Source organism: Micropterus dolomieu, linkage group LG06 (assembly GCF_021292245.1).
Source record: "Micropterus dolomieu isolate WLL.071019.BEF.003 ecotype Adirondacks linkage group LG06, ASM2129224v1, whole genome shotgun sequence".
In the NCBI taxonomy this organism is placed as follows: Eukaryota; Metazoa; Chordata; class Actinopteri; order Centrarchiformes; family Centrarchidae; genus Micropterus; species Micropterus dolomieu.
The window spans coordinates 1,975,824-1,996,310 of NC_060155.1; the positions used below are offsets into that span (position 1 = coordinate 1,975,824).

The 20,487-nt window shown below is 39.6% G+C and overlaps 1 protein-coding gene across 5 annotated transcripts in view; it reads left to right on the forward strand.

Moving 5' to 3' along the window:
- The window catches only part of efr3a (EFR3 homolog A (S. cerevisiae)), a 254,822-nt gene that overhangs the window by 178,162 nt on the left and 56,173 nt on the right, over positions 1 to 20,487 (forward strand). For all 5 annotated transcript variants that reach the window (XM_046052401.1, XM_046052402.1, XM_046052403.1 and 2 more), the window contains 3 exons: positions 5,209 to 5,349; positions 15,709 to 15,787; positions 19,201 to 19,336. In XM_046052401.1, the coding sequence (XP_045908357.1) occupies positions 5,209 to 5,349; positions 15,709 to 15,787; positions 19,201 to 19,336 (356 nt within the window). The remainder of the gene's footprint in view (positions 1 to 5,208; positions 5,350 to 15,708; positions 15,788 to 19,200; positions 19,337 to 20,487) is intronic.

The following is a 20,487-nucleotide window of genomic DNA, read 5'->3' on the forward strand; positions in this document are numbered from 1 at the left end:
GTCAAGATTCTGCCTCGGTTTGTTGAGCGCTTGTGTTTTTTATGGCAAACCACGTTCGCGCCATCCACCCTGATCTCTAAAGTTTTCCTCTCTTCACCCTCTGGAACACACATACACTCAACAAGAAAATCTGTCTTCTCCCTCTGAGGCAGGGGTGATGAATTGGCTCAGCGGCTGTACCAAAACACCACAACTCTGCAGGGACACTGCAGGGTCGCAGCGTGATTCCCACTAACTCATGAACTGCACAGAGTTCCTGATGCGAGGTGTTAAACATAGTCAGATAATACATACCTGTACATAAAGAAAACTGAATTTGCTGCTGTGGTTGGAACTCATCTGACTCAAAGCAGGTTAAAAAACGTTAAAATGTCTTCGAACCTTTATAGTAACAGCCATTTTTAAATGTTAAACATTTTTAAATATTAATAAATAACTCATTAATTATTTTGGTACATTTTACATCCATGTCTAGATTTTCACATTTATTTAGTGGATTTTACTAAATATGGGAACTGTCTTGTCCCTGAAAAGTCCCAGGTATTAATAATAGGCTGGCCTTGATAAGTCAGAGTTACTGAGTGTGTAGTATATCTACTGTAGCTGTAATGTGCAAGTATGTGTTTGCAGGTAAGTGTATATGTTTATTGACAGGTTAAGGACATATAAACACTTAAAGTTTAATACAGAATATGTACAGTAGGTCTTTGTTGAGTTTGATTAATCTTGTCTTAATGCCCTTCAGCATGTTTATTCTAAATATTCTTTATTCTTATCTTAAAGGGATGCTATGCGATTCTGCAGAGAGTTTGTTGATATTTGTTGATAGAGTCCAACTGCCAAACAAACATTCCCCTCCCTTCAATGCTCCTTCGGAAGCTCCTCCCTCCCGAACCTCATGAACGCGCATTGCCATGGTAACCAGTCCGAGAGCATGTTAGCCTCAATAAGAGGGCATGTTTTTGTAGCACTGTAGAAGGTGTGACAACAAGCCTGACAATATTTAAATATGTATTGAAACAAAATACTTTTCTAAGCCTAAATCTAAGATTCGGAGTGTAGTTTATTTATCTGTAGGATTATCGAGAGGAACTTCAATAGTTACAATTAGTGAACAAACATCATCAAACGAATGACGTGTAAGCTCACACACACAGCATCAAAACAAAACAGAGTAAAAAACTAGAAGGTTATTTGAAATAGTTTGTACAAAGATACAGTGACTGATAAGAGTTGGGAAGCACAGGAGTGACTATTTATCTCCAGAGCCGAAGTCAAAGCTAACTTTGGGGCTAACCTCCTTCACTCTTTATTCAACAGTTGGCAGCAACACACAGGAGCTCCTCTTTAGTCCTGAGAAGCTGAAGTCTTTATTCACCAGCCACTGTAACTTCTACTGTACATTTACTGCTGAACAAGCCTTATTGCTGACCCGTTTCTCTCTATTCACTGGGACACCCGTTCACACACACCTGCTCCTCTACCACACACACTCTGACTACTGAGGCAAAGCTAACAAAGCTAACCAGCTGGGATCATCACAAACATGACAACAGACAGATAAGACAGTAATACTGAAGCTGACATTACTCACCTGTCCAGTAGAAACAGAGCAACTCAGGATCGGTTTTCATTCCTTTCAAATCTTGTAGATTTATCCAGCATTGGAACACTTCACAGATGTTAACACAGGTCTTCCCCCTCGCCTGGTCATATAACTTGTTTCACAATTCCTCAGACCTTTCCCTCTGTGGCTGTATCTCAGTCATCTTCACAGCTATAGAGTCCCGTAATGAGTCTGTCATGTTCGAACTTACTGCTTACTGTTTGTTTACGTTATCTCTACCACTGCTCCGAGCGCGCCACCGCCACCTGCTTTGTTTATGCTCAATTTACAGACCCAGGGCTGTGTAGGAAAACCGGATTTTCTTTTTGCTCAGTGGAACAGGGATTTCTTTTAAATACTTTAACCTTATTTTTTGAAGCTTTGGCCATGTTAAACATGAACATCCAACATTATAACATTGTAAGTCATAAAATGTGTAAACGCATAATAGGTCTCCTTTAAAAGAAATTCCTGTGAGACACAGCAACGTCTGCCTGTACCGCCCAGCAACAACAACAGCCTGGTAACATGCTTCAGGTCTTGGCCAATCAGAAGACAGTGGACTTTGAAGGGGGGCCTGAAAGAGACAGGAGCATCTACAGCTTGTTTCAGATAGAGGCTGAAATGAAGGCCAACATGAAGAGTCAGTACAAGATAGAAAAGTATTTTTTTGAACGTTGAATCATGCAAAGCTGCCAAAAAGGAGTAACAGAACTACAATATAGGGCTGGAAATACAGTATAATAGGTCTCCTTTAAAGTGCTGGAAAACCTCTTCGGAATGAGGTTGGGGTGAATGGTTACGCAAACACAATGAATTCGACACTAGAGGCCACTGTTAGCATCTCGTCTCCTAGCATCAGTCAAGTTGATATCTTTTAACCATAGTAATTCCCTAATCTTGCCAAGTAGTTGTAGTTGTCTTAAACTCGACCAGTTCTTGACAATAGACAAAACACTTACATGAATCATTTTTGTTAAGTCATATGGAGTGTTTTTTTAAAGAAAGGAAAAAGTGATCTTTTTTGTCATTAAGGTTTGAGGATTTGCTGAGCTCAACTTTAGCAATTAGCAATACAGAGTTTATCACCTTTAGATGCTGACACAAGTTTTTCTCAAGTATTTAGTATCAAACTGGATATTTAAAAAGAAAAAACATAAATGGTCCCTTTAATGCATACAGTTTACTCATGCCATCGTTTGGGCATATATAATATCCCTCTAACTTAAAAATGTGTATTGTGTATTGATTTTCCCTCTAATTAATTTAAATGAAATAAGTTCAAGAAAATACCTTCATGTGTATAAGTAATATAAGTGTGGTTAATTGTGAACCCTGATTCAAATAATTGTACTGGCCAAAAGCACTGAGATATTCTGACCCTCATTCGTGAAGACCCCCAAAAAACAAAACACTTGTGAGATACTCCCACTATGTGAATTGATGAAAGTTGTTGTTCCAACATAGATCAAGAAGAATCCATAAATGAAATGTTGCAGTGCAGTGAGGTCAGTTGATTCAGAATCAGTGTGACTGAGATATCTTGAGGTAAAAAACGTTGTTCTCTCCTCGTACCTGCGTCAGTCCATTACAGTGCTGATTTAATTTCAATTGACTGTCTGCCTCTCTCTTCTCCCTTACACTCTTTCTTTATCTCCATCTCCATGCAGTAATTGGTGAGCTGAGATGAGATGAGAATATACAGTATGCAGGATTTTAACTCATTCTTTTGCTTGTCGGTGCAAGACTCATTCCCCCAAAATGCACCACAGAGTGCCACAGGAAGTCATTCCTGCCTGTGGCCATCAAACTTTATAACTCCTCTCTTTAAGTGTCTGACACTTAGTCAGTTATTAAACTAGATCTTATTATCTATTTTCTGTGCAATATTACTACCTGTTTAATAATTAATGTGCAATATTCTCTGCTGCTATTTATTCACTAGTACTTTTTGGTTCACCATAAGTAAATATTAATAATGTAAATATTGTACATACCCACACTCCTTTTATATTTATACTCTTTATCTATCTACCTTGACAAGTGTGCAATTGTGACAAAAGAATTTAATTGAAACATTTCTATTAATATATTTATTTTGTTGAGGAAAACAGACTGAAAAACTATTTACTCATCATATTTGTTGAGAAAAGATTTTGTCATAATTGTTTTGAATGCAGATTTATGAAGCGATCCACTGTTTGGCATCAAGTGTTTATCACGTTCTGACCATAAATAAAAGTTTAACCACACAGTTAATCATCTGGTTTTCACTCAGGAGCAAAAAACAGCCTTTAAACTTGAAAGAAATAATGATTTGACATGTAATAAATAGTATTTTTTTAGCATAACCTGGCCCTTAACCTCATTTGAAAGAGTGTGAGATATTTGAACTAAGTGAAAACTATTTTCGAATTTTTTTTCTATTCTGTGTTTGGAGTTGCACATGCACAAACAAGATATATAACACAATTAAGGCCAAAAATCATAATATGACCTTTATAAGTACAGGATATAAGAAAAACAAGTGTGATAGCAGTTCTGTACACTTAGTTATAGAGCCTCATTTAAAGAAGAAATGTAATTTGATTTATAATCAAGCAATTAGTCAGTCATAAGAGGAAAAACACAAATTGCTGGTTCAAGCTTTTCTAATATGCAGATTTGAAGCTTCATCACATCAATATAAAGTAGTTGATACTAGATAGAATATCTCGCCCGCACATTTTCTGCAGTGTTTCTATTTCCTGATGTAGACTTATTGACCACACACACACACACACACACACACGTCTTATTGAGGCTGGTCTGTACTCTTTTATTTGATTTTGCCCTTTTTCCAGCTGCTCTGATTGATTTTTTTTTTTTCAGTCTCTCCTCCATCTTCAGTCCTTCATTCTTCACACTCTCACTCTCTCTCCATCCATCTCTCTCATATCCTGAAGGTTTCTTCGTTCTTTTTTTGTCTCCCTGTAAATGTTATTACACTCTAACTCTGTCATCCCCCTCTCACTTTACAGATACTTTGTGTGTGATATGAAGAATTGATTCTTGACTTGTAGTTTTAATGATGCAGGCTCATTGAGCTTCTTCAAGATTCAGTGCAATGATGGATAATTCTGCTGTTTTTGGTCCTTTAAACGTGACTTAAAGCTGGGGTAGGCAATATATTTCAGAAGCATTTTTTGTTATTTGTTGAAATTATCTTTACATCCAGACAACAATCAATAAATCAGACACTCAAATGAAAAAATCCAGCATCTGTAGCTGTCGCAGGACTGTAAAAAGCAATCATTGTCAATCATTTAATTCTGTACTTGAAAATGTGTTTTGTGGGTGTGGCTTTGACCGATTTCTTTCGGTTGGATACTTTTAAAATCGAGCTGTTTCTTGCTGTTTCTCCAGTGTTGTCTACCCCAGCTTTAAAGAGACTAACTGTGTGATGTTTGGATACACCACCACAGCAGATTGTGTTCATGTCCTAAAGCTTTTATATGTGTTTTCAAAGCACTCAGTGTCTGCTTTCTTTGTCCTGCTGCTCAGGAAATCATGCAAGGATGAGTTTCCCATTTTTTCTAAACTGTCTGTCTCTTCTCTGACAGGGCGGGGCACCCCACCACTCCTTCAGGGGGGGGTCAGGAAGGTGAGGAAAACCCAGCAGCGCTGGCAGAGAGCTGTTTCAGGGAGCTGCTGGGCAGGGCAGCCTATGGCAACATGAACAACGCTGTCCGACCCATATTGGTGTGAGTACCTCAACGTCAGCAAAGATTGCAACGTTGTGTCTGTGGCTCAGAGATGTTTGCGTGACAGAAATTACCATGTAGTGTTCAAGTTACAGGATGTTTTAGCCCATAGAGAGCCTAAGTCCCTCCCTTCTGCTTCCGCCCCATGGGATCTTATTTCTAAAAAAAAGTATATATGGTAGTCAGTGGTGGAAAACAGCAATTTTTTTTATTCCATTTGAATTGTGCCCTGAATTACACATGCAGTCTGTCAATTTGAAAGATAATTTTGTCCATCAAGAAAGCCGCACTTTGTCGCAAAACAGTAAAGTAACATTTAGTTTTGTGTATAACAGCTCATTGTGCTCAATCTCTCTCTCCTGTCTCGCACAACATACGTCACCAACATGTTAATGCTGTAATGCTAGCTAACGTTCATTGCTTGGTGGTTACAAGCTAGGTAACTTCTCCGAAATAATGTCCCATGGTGGTCAACCAGAAGGGGAGAAGCTGAGGCTCTCTATTACCTACAAACAACTTGTTCTTTAAATTAAAGCTAGCCTTTTTCTATGTTTTAGACATCTGACAAAAATGTCCTAAAAAACTCAATTTGCTTGCAAAATCCGTAATAAACATCTGTCTCACATACTAATGTTAAAGTTATTTTTATAAAAGTTACCTACGGATCCTTTAATGCCAAGTTTTTTTTTTAAATGAAGACAATGTACACAAAGACCACCTTCTCACTTCGCAGAAACGCTGTAGTACTGAGATTTATAACCGGCTTTATTACATGTTGGAGTCATTACACAGACAGCAGGAGAAGTGACAGGACAGCAAATTTAGGACAGTCTCCTAATAACACACACACATGGACACACCTCCATACAGACAACACAATACATGCATACAGAGAAACAGTTGCCTTTTTCTTCTTCCGCTTACATAAATTTTCTCTCACACAGTTTGCCCGCACGCACACACGTTTAGTTACTCTGTTTCAAACACACAGACACACAAATACACAGAAATGCCGACTCCCAACACAGAGGAAATTAAATGAGCTCTCTTATCACGCGGGTGGCTGCGGCAACGCAGCACACCGTCGCCACCCTGCGACTGTCTTCCCCTCCTGGGATTTAAATATCCTCGTTGCTGCTCCTATTGGCTGCACTGCTCCACCACTCAGCCTGATTCACATAAATTGGACAATTACCGAGTGAACAGCGGAGCCCCGCTGAGAATTTCTCTGTCACAGTCTGTTTCTGCTCTATTGGGCCGCTTTGAGTGCAGGCTTCACTTTGGTCCTTTTAAGGCTCATGCAGATATTTAAATAAGTGGTGTTTTAAGGGGCTAGCAGTGTGGCTCCAGGGATGGTGATGTCATTCTTTTAGTTAGTATGATGGTCTTGCGTGAGAATTCTAAATGAGTATTAGATGAATTGCTAGTCAATTCTGTTAAGACATGCATGTTCTTTAGAGCACATACCCTAATGACATTGGCAGTCCTCTGACTTTTCATTTAGCGTCACAAATCCCCTTTCCAACAGTGACTGAATGTGCGTTATGCCCCCACCTCGCCATGCAGACTCTGTGTGGACTAGTTCCAGCTCCCGCCGAGTGAACATGGCAGCCGGGACCAAACACATCATCCGAGACCGACAGAGGCCAGTTTGACGAGAGGGAATACAGTACCGAGGTGGTTTTCTTGCCAGGTTTGGGTCTTGGAACCCCGGGACAGGAGTCAGCTAATAGGGCCGCTAGCAGCCTGGCTAATTTTAACCGAGCTAAGTAGCTGCAGATGAAGACAGAGAGTTAGCAGCATTTAAGGTTTCAACAGAAAGTAGAGCTATCTGTCCATCCAGAAGCGCTCTAATGTTAAATCACCTCGGTACTGTATTCCCTTTTGGTATTTGAGGCTGTGTTTGGACCTGTTCACTGGGAGGCTGCTGAACTCAGTTTCATTGGCCGGTCGCCCGTTCCGGGGCCTCTACCCACCATCACTCCCTGCTGGGTCCCCCGCCAATGGCCATAAACTTTACAAACCCCCCCCGGCCTGAAAACCTCCATGGCTTAAGTAATATTAGAAGTGTAACACTAACACTCCCCCAGTACTCCGAGCTCCAAAAATTAGAAAGATTTTCATTGGACGCTAAAGTAATACGGCCCGAGCGCAGGAGGATCATGAGTCATCAACATTTTAAAATCGTTTTCCAGGAACTGTCAAACTCTAAAATACCATCAAGAATACCTACAGAACAACATTTTTTTTATAGAATTGTTTGCCCAGATGCTGATGAATTGGTGACTTATAGTGCAAGGCAAATGCAATAAAAACAAATTAACATCGATTTTGATTTCATGGAGAATTTAACATCTGTGGGGTTGTTATCAAGGTGATGGATACTGTTTGGTTCATTAGAGTTCCTGGCCTCTTTCATGTCTCTTTTGAACCATCCATCCTCCTGGTCCAAAATATATGGTATATTGTTGTTGTCCAAAGAGTGTCCCTTGTCCTTCAGTCCAAACATCTTCAAGTATCTTCAACCACGTACAGCTGCCCTTGATTTTAACCTTCCTACATCAAAAACTAAACCATTCTATTGCTTTAACCAGAAGATAACTCTACAGATGTGCTTTGAGATTAATGCTATCATAGCATGCTAAAAATTTAGCCTGCACCACTAAAATGCTAAATGTTAAAATGTCACCATTCTAACTTTATTCATGCTAACATGTTAAATCTTCTAAGTTACTTTACATGTTAAGTTTGTGCATTTATGTTTACTTATGCTGCTTTTAAGAACCCAACATGCTAAATGTTATGCTAGACTTAGCATGTAAGTGTATGTAGCATATGTGCACATGCTGAATATTACCTGCTAAACATATTACGTACGTAATTGTATGCACGTTTACAAGTCAGACTGAACAGAGAAGGGTTGCTTTAGGAGCTGTTAACATTTGTCATGCCAGTTACAGAAATATGTCTAGACTAAACATTGCATGCTTTGCACTCAAAACTTTGCAAAAAACAAATTGTTTAGTATGATAATAAGCTAACACATTAGCATGTTTGCAACTGTTTGTACTTGGTGGACTTTGACTATAGCTACACACAGTATATTATTCTACCTTTATAATAAAGCTGCGTTAGATAGTTTAATCTTGGTGTGTACTCACATAGTCCTGAACAGACACACACAATGACTGTTTTTCTTAAAGTAGCACTGTTTAATTAGCAGTATTATGACTCGAGGCCCTGATGATGAAGTTATAAAAAATGTATTTACTCTATAATAAGCTGCCCGTGGTATTATCAGCTCTCCAGTCAGAAAAAAAAACAAAAGTGGAAAATAACTATAGAACAACTTTGAATGAACAACAATAGGTCCACTTCATCACCTTTAATCAGTGTTAACTGAGTTGATGAAGAAATTCAATTGGTACAGAGACCAAAGAAGAAGTGTTCATGCCAACAGAAATGAAAGGCAATGATTTAGCTGATTTATTCGACTTTTATTATCTTACCTACTTAGACACTGCAGGTTACAACAGCAGTTTCTAACGATGTAACACTATGCTATTTTGGCAGCCGGGCTCTGTGAATGGCAAAGTTTCCTATTCCCAGTCTGTCACTGAAATATCTCAACATTAGAAATATGTTGGTGATTCCCTGACCTCACCTGTAGAACCACCATGAGGCTTTTCAGGAAATTTGATTTACACGTTCATGTAATTGTAATGCACTTGGTGATTCCTTTTCATCTAGTGCATCAGCGGGTCAAAATGTAAATGTTTTCATTACTTGACCAAAAAAAAAACCCTACAATAATATATATATATATACACTGAGGTCTGTTTATTTAGGTCCGTGTAAATTAGCTGATAACAGATATGATTTGATGAAAAAGATTTGTACTCTTCCATCAAACTCAATGGTACTGTAAGTAATTTACATTGTACGTTTCAGGCTCTTGACTGATAATCAGTAAACACGACTTTTATTGAGTGCAACAGTAGAATAAGCTGCAATTCACTTTAATGTTACAAATAATCAATAGTAAGGCGCCTGAAGGTCTGAGCCATAATGGCCTGACAATTTACCCCATGTCTGTCACAACCGAGTGATATAAAGTACAAAGAGTGAAGAGAAAGAAATGAATGCAATAAGAGACAGAGGAAAAACAAAAAAATGCCTGATAAGTCTTGGTTGTCATTAAGCATTTAAGTTTTGGGTGGACACAGCACTTTCCAAAATGTTTTGATTTACTTTTTTGACTATAATTTGACAGCGGTTTCAGTTTGCTTGAGTTAATGCGCAGAATGAAGAGCGACACAAAGCGGTTAACTTGGTGCTACGGACTTTATCTGAATGTTAGTGATATACATTTACTTACCTGATATCCTCATCATCCTCTTTGATATTTCCTCCCATGCTTTTTTAATCCAGTCCCAATAGGATCAGGGAGTAGAGTTAAAAAACTCTGAAATAACTTGGAGATGCACAAAACGAACATAACAAATCCCATGTGTGGAGGACGTTGTGGTGTTTAGGGTCAAAGTTCAATTCATGTGAGGCAGTAAGATTGTATAAAATTATGCGTAAAAGTTTATGGCGTCCTATAGATGGGTTTCTGTCCAACGTCATCACTGAGATGCGCGCGCAACTAGGGGGTAGAAAGCAGCACTCGGTCTTCGCGGCACATCAGTTTATACGGCATATCTAGCTGCAGTGTTGGGCAAATTACTCAGAAATTGAAATGACTTACTTTTTACTTATTACTCATTTAAAAAGTATTAATATTACTTTATTTAGTACTGGGTATTAAAAGTAAATAGTCATGTTACTCGTTCTGTTACTTTCAAACGCTGCAGCCCATCCTTAAAAATGACAGGAAACCTGTTCAGCAGCGCATTTTTGAAATGAATCCACTTCCGGAGTCACTGCAGCCTCTCAGACCAGAGGATGCTGTATCATATAAGCTTTGGATATAGGCTATTTACAATTAATAAAAAACAAAGCAGGTCCCTCCTGACATTTTTACTGATTGCGTATTCATAACAGCATAATTTTTACGAAGTATATAACATTTTTCAACGCCACTGAGATAAAAAAAAAAAAAAATCAAGCAAGCGTCTCGACTTTTGAACTAACATTACTGTTTTGCACATGTGTTTATCAGAGAAGTATTAGGTGCTTTTACAAAACACAAAACATTGCTTAACGCCACTCTGTCCTGCCGAGTGGATGCTTCACTGGCAGTAACGTTAGCAGCTGGAGTTTTTTTTCACGTTTCTTAGCAGATGCTTCAATACAATATTGTTTGCAGTTGAAAGCTTTTTCCTGGTCTCACAATGTTTACGGAAGACCATGTTCTTTGCATCTCTGAGTGTGACACAGCTATGTTAGGCCTAATGACAGTACTAACAGCTGTGAAAAGAATGCCTCTCTCCCTCGTTATTCCTTTAGCTTTTTGGCTAGCAGCTGATTTAAACATTACATCCGGTGTCGCTGACCTGCAGCACAATCGTGCATGTTCTATTAATATACGAAATGAAACACAAACAAAACTGATTCATCTCTGAAATGGCAGAGGCGCGCATCCGGTAGTATTTGTATACAGGAAACCTGTTTATAGGGCTGTGCAATATGACTAAAATCTCATATACCGATATAGATCATTTAATACCCTAATAACGATACATATCCAAATATAGAACATTTTTTGTAAATTTCTCTGCATCATGGTGGGTATGTGATTCTGGAGAAATCCAACATCATTACAAATACCATGATATAGAGTGAACAACAAAACAAGAAGTAATGTTACTAATGTTAGCTAGGCTGTAGGTTTGCAAACTGGCGTTACTTGCTGCTGCAAAGCTAACATGAGAGGAGGAGCCGGTCCCAGAGCAGCACAGCAGCGCCAGACTGAGATACTCAGCTCTCCTGCTGCTATAGCTAAGGTCACAACAACAGGATGACTTGGTGAACTAGAAAGTATTATTGCTTATAAAAACATAAAGACAAAGCAAAAATACATCTAAGTGCACATCCAAGGAGAGGACAGCTGTCTGTGACGCTACCTCATTGTCCTGTAAGGGACGAAAAGCTTATTCGCTGTGATTTAGAGTTCCCAGAACTGTACAAACACCACATTAAAATCATAGCTTGAACTTGGCATATAAACTGGCTCATTCCAGTTTAATTTGTTTAGCCTAGTTGTTAGACTGACACAGCAGCCCTTCATCCTTCAAATTGAATTATTTCATGGTGTTTCTGTTTTAATTGATGGTAATTTAGACTTGTAGTGTGTTGTCTGTGATTGCTGTTGCTAATTAATTCTCGTGAGAGCCTTCCCAGAAACCAATGACGCTTTGATTGATGGGATTTCAAACAGATTGTGAGGAAACAATGAAAATCAACACCTCACTTTCTGAGTTTTATGTAACATTTCTTTATGACAATGAACCGTTGAAATGAAAAGCTTCCCAGTAACTGTATATCAGAATCAGTCATATAAAATAATATATACCTAAGACACCTTTTTATAGTCTTGAGTCAAAGTGACAAGATGTAAATAAGTTGGACTGCAGCAACAGTAACCAACTGCTGCTTGCAAATTTGATCAGGGAGCAAGCCTCTTAATGCTGCCATTAACAATTAATTACATAATATTACTGTGGCTGCTTGACATCTGTAGGGCCTCTTCAAGAACTGAGCTGTATTTAATAATTTTTTCTCTCCCTCACTTTCTTCCAATTTGTTTCATTGGTTTTCTTTTTCCCTCAGAGCTCTTTCAGTTAATGTGTTTAAAGCTCAGTGTCTTTTCCTCTTCATTTTCGTCTTTTCTCCTTCCTGAAAGCAGTCCTTGCGCTAACCTCACATTTACATGACCCTCTCATTAGTGCTCTCTTTGACTTTTCAATGACCTTGGGTCAGCAGGTAATGCCAACACAGTAGGGCTGGACCCGAATATTCGACCGTTGGGTACACATTCGATTTCAAATTTCCATCCATCCATCATCAACCGCTTATCCTGCTTACATGGTTGCGGGGGGCTGGACCCAATCCCAGCTGACACCGGGCGAAAGGCGGGGTACACCCTGCACAGGTCGCCAGTCAGTTAAATTTCCTACATTTTAAAATTAATCAGTAAACTGTAGGCTGGAAACAAACAGCAACACAATGAACGTATTTAAAAAAGCCTAATTATATTAGGCCGACTGTAGAAGAAGAGCATTTTGTCGCTATAATTAAAACTGAAAGTTCTGCTACTGAAAATAGGCCTACGCTCATCCCGTGCGCTCTCCGCCTGGACCCCCGCCCGCCTAAACTATTACCGGATTCTGCTATTTTCACTCTGCCTCGCTCTTCCGCTGCTCAATATCCGATCCTTTAAACCTGCAATAAATATTCCTCCCTTTCTTAGTCCTGCACCTGGGTCTGCTAGCCTTGCCATAACAAAGGGGCGATGCTTCGATTATTCGCTCTTAATTACTATTGAAGCGTTGAAGCTCAAAAAATAACATTCGGGCCAGCTCTAGTGTCCAGTGGGTATATCAGAGCTTTTTAGATGAAAACCGCTGCCTGCTGCTGGAAACACTGAGACTGAAGGAAAACAGTAAATGAGCTGAAAGAGGCTTAACATCACTGTAGAGCTGCTTTTGTGTCATTTATACATACATTCTTTGGCTTTTGAAATCCTCACCATCACTTTGGTCTCTAGAAACTTGTGAAGGGCAGTATTTTCATTTATTCATTTAGCTGAGGCTTTTATCCAGAGTGACTAAAAATTGCTATGTATGTAGGAGGTCGCACGCCCCTGGAGCAACTAGGGGTTAAGTGTTTTGCTCAGGGACACAATGGTGTTTCACAGTGGATTCGATCCCAGGTCTTATCCATTGCTCCATCACCCCCCAGTAGTCCATAGTTTTAAAATTTTTTAGCCAACATAATTCAATTGAATTGATTGATCTAGTGTTAAGGCAACTGTGCTGCAGTCAGGTGTGTTTCCACAGTGAGACAATCCCACAATCCTTTTACCCAGTGACACCTCCTGTCCTCTCTGACACCACGTCAGCACTCGTCTCAGGTCTGACACCTGACACAGGAGCTCTGCAGAGCACGCGCGCACACCTACCTTCAGCTTCCAATAACTGATGTTAAAGAGGTCTGTTGGACTTATTGTGTCACCCTCACACTCTCAGTCTGATACTGTAAATGAGTGTTTGTGTTAGGCAGCATCTTCCCAGCGTCCCCTCCAGCTCCAACCACTGACTCGCTGGCACCATGCGCCCCCTGCAGGTCAGTCAGCGCCACATCTGCTGCTGCAGTGACAGACAAAGAAACTGCCACGACTTCTGTTGCGGTTGTTCCTTTGTAAACCCAGCGAGTGGACATATTAGAATGACTGAGAAAGACAGAGTGCTCTTTAATTTTTCTCTCGATGAAACAGCCGCCCTGCTTCTCATCTGTCTGTCTGCATGTCTGTGGGTAAAGCCAGTTCTCCCCCTGCAGAGCTCCAGCAGGAAGGAGGAGGAGGAAGATGGAGCGTCTTTAGACTATAAATAGCAAGGATTGGGGTTAACAGGGTGGGGTGTTTTGGGGGTATGGATTGACGTCATGTTGGTGAACTGTTCTCATACAACCAGCTTCCAGTCCTTGTTATCGATGTCCTCTGCTCTTTCCTTTCTTTCCCTTCTTCCTGCCTTTCTCTACTTCTTTCCATTCTTTTTTTTTTCCTGCTATCCTTCTTCCTTTCTCTGCCTTTCATTCACTAACATTAGTGTCAATCCTGACAGACTGTTTAAAATGGCTGATGTGACAGTATGTTAAAACTGAATCATCCTCGAATGCTTTATCATATATAATGCATGGCTGGGTATCATTTCACATGTTTCAGGAGATCCTCTTACTGTAAGAAGGTGGGTGAATAAGTCAATCTCCTGCCTGCCTTTGTGTGTTTGCGCAGACATAAATAGCAGATGGATGTAATAGATGAGTTTACCTTGAGGCTGCAGGTTGGCTCCCACAGAGATGAGTAAATCTGTCGTCATCCACCTGCCGCTTATATCATCATGTCTTCTTCAACACCCACATGATGTTTTATAAAACCTTTGGCCTCATGTAGATCTCACCTCTGTGGCTTCAGCTCAAAGTTAAAGTTTAAGTATATGAGTTTACTCTTTATATTTTCAAAGGTCATTGTTGGGATGTCTCTTTGGTTTTTTCTTCATGTTTTCATTTTTTGTTTATCTGCTCCTCCTCTGCATTTTCTAATTATATGTGTCTATTTTTATCCAAGAGTCTGCTGCAGGCAGTGCAACATGATTATGGTTTAAAGGATATTTATGATTATTTTGCTCAATACTGCATGTTATATCCTTATGGATCGAAGATTTATTTGTTATAAAAACTCAAACCCTGACATCTGACAGCTCTACACCTGATGGTGAAAAATATGGATATTGCGGATATACTATAATAATATTGGTTTATATGTCGGCTGAAAAACGAAAGATAGGTTTAAGTTCATTCAGGAACATAGTTGTTTGTCGTTTGGCTCTCTGATTGGGTCTTATAAGTCATGCAATGTAGAAACACGATGCTGCTATTTGTAGCATGCAAATAACACTTGTAGTCTACACTTGTACTGTGTATGTTGCCATATTTACTTTGTCACGACTCCCAGTCTGTTTTCCGCCGCCACAGCTGCTTTTAACTCCCGTGTTACATTCATTAACATTCCCAGCTTGTAATTGGTCCATGTAAAATAAAATCTGGTGTGGTTCTTTGTCTGTAGTACGTGAACGGCCACTAGATGTGCGTTTTCAGTCTTCAATGTAGACTGAGATCAGCTCTAAAATGCTGGTGCGGATGGAGATCATATATGTTTTAATTCTCCGTTTGTAAACTAAAACGGAGTAGTGTGGATAGGTCCTGAGATACTGTGCAGAACACTCAAACTCCCAGGCCTCTGGCAGAGGACCCGAGCTTGAGGATGACACATACCACCCTACAAAGTGTTGAGAATGGGAATTTTTTTTTTTGGTCTAAGTAAATATTGTAGTCTTTTTAACATCATAACCGGGACTCAGCACACACCAAGGTCCTTTTAAATTAAATGATAAAACAGGTTTTGTACAGACTGTGTTGTGATATTGGGCTATATAAATATAATTTAATTGATTTGCCATTGCCTTCCAAAAGGAATCATGGTTAAAAGAAACCAGCATTGACTGTTGGTAGGAAACAGGAATCAAAGAGTGGACTCATGCATCCATTCACTCTGTCCTTGTCTGTCTCTCCACACTTTAATGCCACTGTTGATTGGGTGAGAAAATTAATAATTTACTATTTTTCTTCTGTCTTCAGTCACCTGGACAACCACCACCTTTGGGACCCCAATGAGTTTGCTGTTTCCTGCTTCAGAATCACCATGTACTCCATCCAGGTACATTACACACACGTTACACCTGAATTAAATAGAATTTAAAGTACTACATCAGCATTACTTTAAAGGTATGTCATGCAACTTTTTACATCGGAGCACTAGGTTAGCCCTGCCCTCGTATTTCTGGCTCTCGCTCAAGTACCTGTCAGTCATCTTGACGAGCTGTCATCCCACCCCAGACTTGAAGTCTGCAGCGTCCCTGAAGCTTCCACAGTGTTACAAGTTGCCTCCTGCTTGTAACAAAGAGAGGAAGCTTACGCAAACATAAGCTTAATGGTTTTATTGTAACAACTAAACATAAACTTCAAGGCGGGAGTGTCATGAGTATAAAATGTAGTGAGTGCAAAAGGAAAAGCTACATAATAGGTAAAAAATGAAGAGCTGGCGTGTCCCAGGGGTGGTGCATAGTGCCGTGGGAAACAAAAGAGAGAGTGGGCAGAGTTGGCTGAACAGGTGAGCCACATCTCCTGACGACCCTGTTGACGCCAAACCAGCACAACACAACAGACAACCACAGGGTCGTCACAACAGGCAGATGGAGAACACAGCTGATCACTGTGTTTCTGAGACCCACTCTCCTTTTTATTTTTCCTGTGCAACTACTTCTGCTGATGCGATTCTTGGGGTTCTTGTTTGGCTCTGAATTCTGCTTTTCAGAAGGTCTTTCATCCAGGCTGCATAGCGTCAGTCCCACTGGCTCCCATTAAACCGACGGATCAATGCTGTTGTGCGCCAGTACTTGTGTTGTGTTAGTGCGTGACAGGAGTTTGCAGAGTTTTGTCTCTCTGATCTGTCTGGGGGGGGGGGGGTCTGTCTGCCAGTAGACGGCCACGGGCGTCTGTTTGATCTTGGTAACATAAAACAAATGCACCCTGGGTTTGTCCTACAGAGACACGGTTGAACATTCTGCTTTCAGGGGGAAACGACTGAGTTTGGACCATTTTGCAAGAAAAATCTAAAGCAGCTGCTGCAGATGATCTTTGCATTTCGAGGTCATCTGAAATATTAAAGTTAAACATCAGGATTTGTTCTTAAGGGTTGATTTCTAAAGCATGAATGCTCAAACGGTTGCAAAAGGTGAAATCCATCAAAGAAGGGGAGATGCAAAAAGTGATTTCTAGATGTACTGCAGTCATGTCACTTTTGAAGGGGCTATATGTTGTTTTTCAATGAAATCACTTTAATAAATGAAATTCTTACTTTCTTTTTGTCAGTGAGCTGTAGCCGCACTTAGAAATGAAGGACACGCCTGTTATTCTGCTTTGAATGTGAAGGCATCTGGTCAGGATGTAGCCCTGTGCGCGCACCCGCATCTCCCTCTACAGCAACAACACCACCACGGCTAAGGAAATGCAGTCTACTAACACCACAAAACAAGCGGCTCCCAGCAAAACACAGACTCCAACATAAACTCCACGTTATGATAAAAGCAACACAAACGTTTTATGTGCTGAAGCCCATCAGGCCAAACATGATCAGATAACGCCGGTGAAAACAGTCATCAGAAAGGGTGGAGTCGCGGAGAGTCACGTTAGCTCGCCGGCTAACTCTGAGCAGTTACTAACGTTATCTGGTGAGGAAACTTTTATGTTTCTTTTAACAGAATAATCACAATATTGGCCAAATAAGTGTTTGCAGTTTATAACGTAACCACGCATGACATGATTATAAGCAATAATAGAAGCCTGTTGTTGCCAATGGAATATGTGTTTGGTAGGCCTATGTCTAATATCCTTGTTTATATTTGAAAAACAGACTGTAGCCTATAATTAACATCACTTACTGCTGAGTTATATATAAAATCTCTTTTGCAATTATCTTTGACTCTACATTATTTAACTTGCTGTGTACCGACCAATCCAGTCCTTCTTACCTGTTGAAATAACTTTAATGACCAATACAACCCATGTAATGCAGAGAGTGATTGCAGCCTCTACTTATTGACAGAAAGGTAGATTCTGCCTCAAAATGACTTGATTTCATTCAGACGAGTTATATTTGACAGATTATAACTCACCAAGAACTTTTTACCTCTTAAAATACCTTTAATTGGCCAAAACAACACATAAAATGCAGTATTGAACTTGCCAGACAGTGATTGCAGCCTCTACTTATTGACTGAAAGGTTATTTCTGCCCAGAAATGACTTGATTATATTCATGAGGGTTATATTTGACAGATTATAAAACCGCAATTATCCCCCTTTTTTATGTCTTATATAATAACATATTTTTTTATGACATACTGACCACCAAACCAAAAATATCCCCAGTTTTCATTTCAGAAATCTGATCACCTTATATAATATTTTGCGTTATAGCTTTCCACTTTACTTCACCAGCTAACCCGATCCACATTTCTATCCTGTGTACCACCGGTATTATGTCAAAGTGTCGATTTAGCCTGCGAGAAAGGATGTCCAAATGTGGAGCGATTAGTTTATATTAGCCTTGATGCAAGACAGGAGCAGCCAGCTAACGTACTTAAGCATGGATCCACCGCTATTTGCTTTGTTACGTTCAATGTAGATTGAATTTAGAGCTCACTAACCGTTTCATTATCATCTATAACATTTAGCTGTGCTGAAACTACATATTGGCCCTTAAAAAAAATATATAAAAATCCAAAAAAACCTGAAATATAACAGGAAATATGGCTTTTTTTTCTGCTAAGAGAAGCACCCACTGGATTCTGCTTGCCATAGTATGTTCACTTTTCAAAGATTTCACCCATTCACATTCACCATCCCCCAATCTCTTTTGAAGTACTGTACACTGACACCAATTCCACCAAGAAGTCACTGGAGTTGTTAACTGATCTGACAGTGAGCATTTGTTACTATGTCTAGAAGATTGCAGACCAAGTTGCTGCTTGGCCCCGTTCAGGGTGAAAAATTCTTTGCATAAAGATTTTCTGAAATACTTGCAAGTAAAAACTTCAACACAGCTCTTGTAAAACATAACATCTTACAGGACTTTTTGGGAACTATTCTTATTCACTGTCATGCGGAGAGTTCATTGAGAAGAAGTTTCTTGTCTGTGTGCTAAATACATGTAGATGGATTCAGCATTTAGCATATAGACTGGAAAAGGGAAAACGCCTAGCCTGGCTCTGTTCAAAGGTAACAAAATCCACCTGCCAGCACCTCTAAAGTTCACTGACACTTTATGTCTTTGATTAACAGCTGCAAAAACATTCAAGGAGTTTACCTGTTTAAAGTCCATTGACCAAAATGATGTGACTGTATAAAGTTAGTAGAGGTGGGCGACAGGGTGCTGGATTTCTGGTTCCTTCTCAGTTTAAATATCTAGATAAAATAATACAATGTTTACTTTACTTTACTCTATTGTCGTTCCAAATATGATTAGTGTTGATTCACCTTAAATCCTCTCTGTGTCTTTGTCATCATCCAGGCTCAGCACTCTCACCACGTCATCCAGCAGGTTCTGAATCACCTCGACACAAACAACAAGAACACACCGCGGGTCAGAGCCGGCATCGTCCAGGTCCTCCTGGAGACGGTGGCCATCGCTGCCAAAGGCTCAGTGGGTGAGTTGCAGGACCATACTGGTTCCCACTGCCGGACCAGTTCCTCAGGAGATGGTAGAAGAAAAGACTACATGTCATCTGTCACCTCATTCATTTGTTGACAGAAAATGAATCTCCAAAAATTCAGATAATCAATTGATTAAGTCCTGTTCAACCATTCAAGATGTGCTGCTTTTTTCTGTTTTATATTAGTTTATTGAGCTTTCAGCACTATCAGGTTCGTTATAGGTTCATTAAGACAATTGCCATTAAGAACAGTGAACTATTTTGCTGGAACAATAAAACTCCAGTACTAAATAGACCACAAAATTTAAAATAGGCTAAGGTTTTGTCTATTCAACACGGCTCCCAGGGTCACAGGGAAACCCGTCCACCCTGATAAGGTGTTTTTACATTCCCACTGAGGTGGCTTAATATATTTAAAATTTAGTTTATTTAGATTACTTTGAGGAAAAAAATGAAACAACTTCGTTAATTTGATGTTTTTTATTGAATTCTTCCAACCTGTGTTTTACTGCCTCTGCCTGGGGGAAAATCAACTTTCCTTCTGGGTAGGAATGATCCAAGAGTCCAAAAGAAGTGATGTGTACGCCTTTGAAAGTGAAAGCCCGACTCCGCCCAATCTGTGGCTCGGTACAGTATGACAGTGTAGTTAGATTTGTGAAGTGAATATATAGAGCAGTCCCCCCCCCCCCCCCCCCCCCCCCCCCCCCCCACACACACACACACACCTGGAATGTATTTATGTACACCAGAAACACAAAGCCAAAGTGTAACGATACAATAAACTGACTACAAAATTACCTAGACTCAGATTACACAATGTAATACACATTATATATACACGGTAACATTCAGATTTTTGGAATATTCACATTTACTATATTTAATTTCACGATTTATATGATATACTGTATTGGTCCGAATATAAGACGACCCGCCTCCCTTTTTAAAGACTCATTTTTGGAAAAATACTTTCTGAAGACCAAATCTTCTTTTTATAAAGAAAGTAATTTTATTTGAAAAGAATTCTATTAAAAACACATTAAATCGATAAAACCAGGAAGGTTGTTGTTTTTAACATATTTTTAATAAAAATGGCCACATTCAGATTACTGCTAAATAAAATGTACAATGTAATTTAATATTAT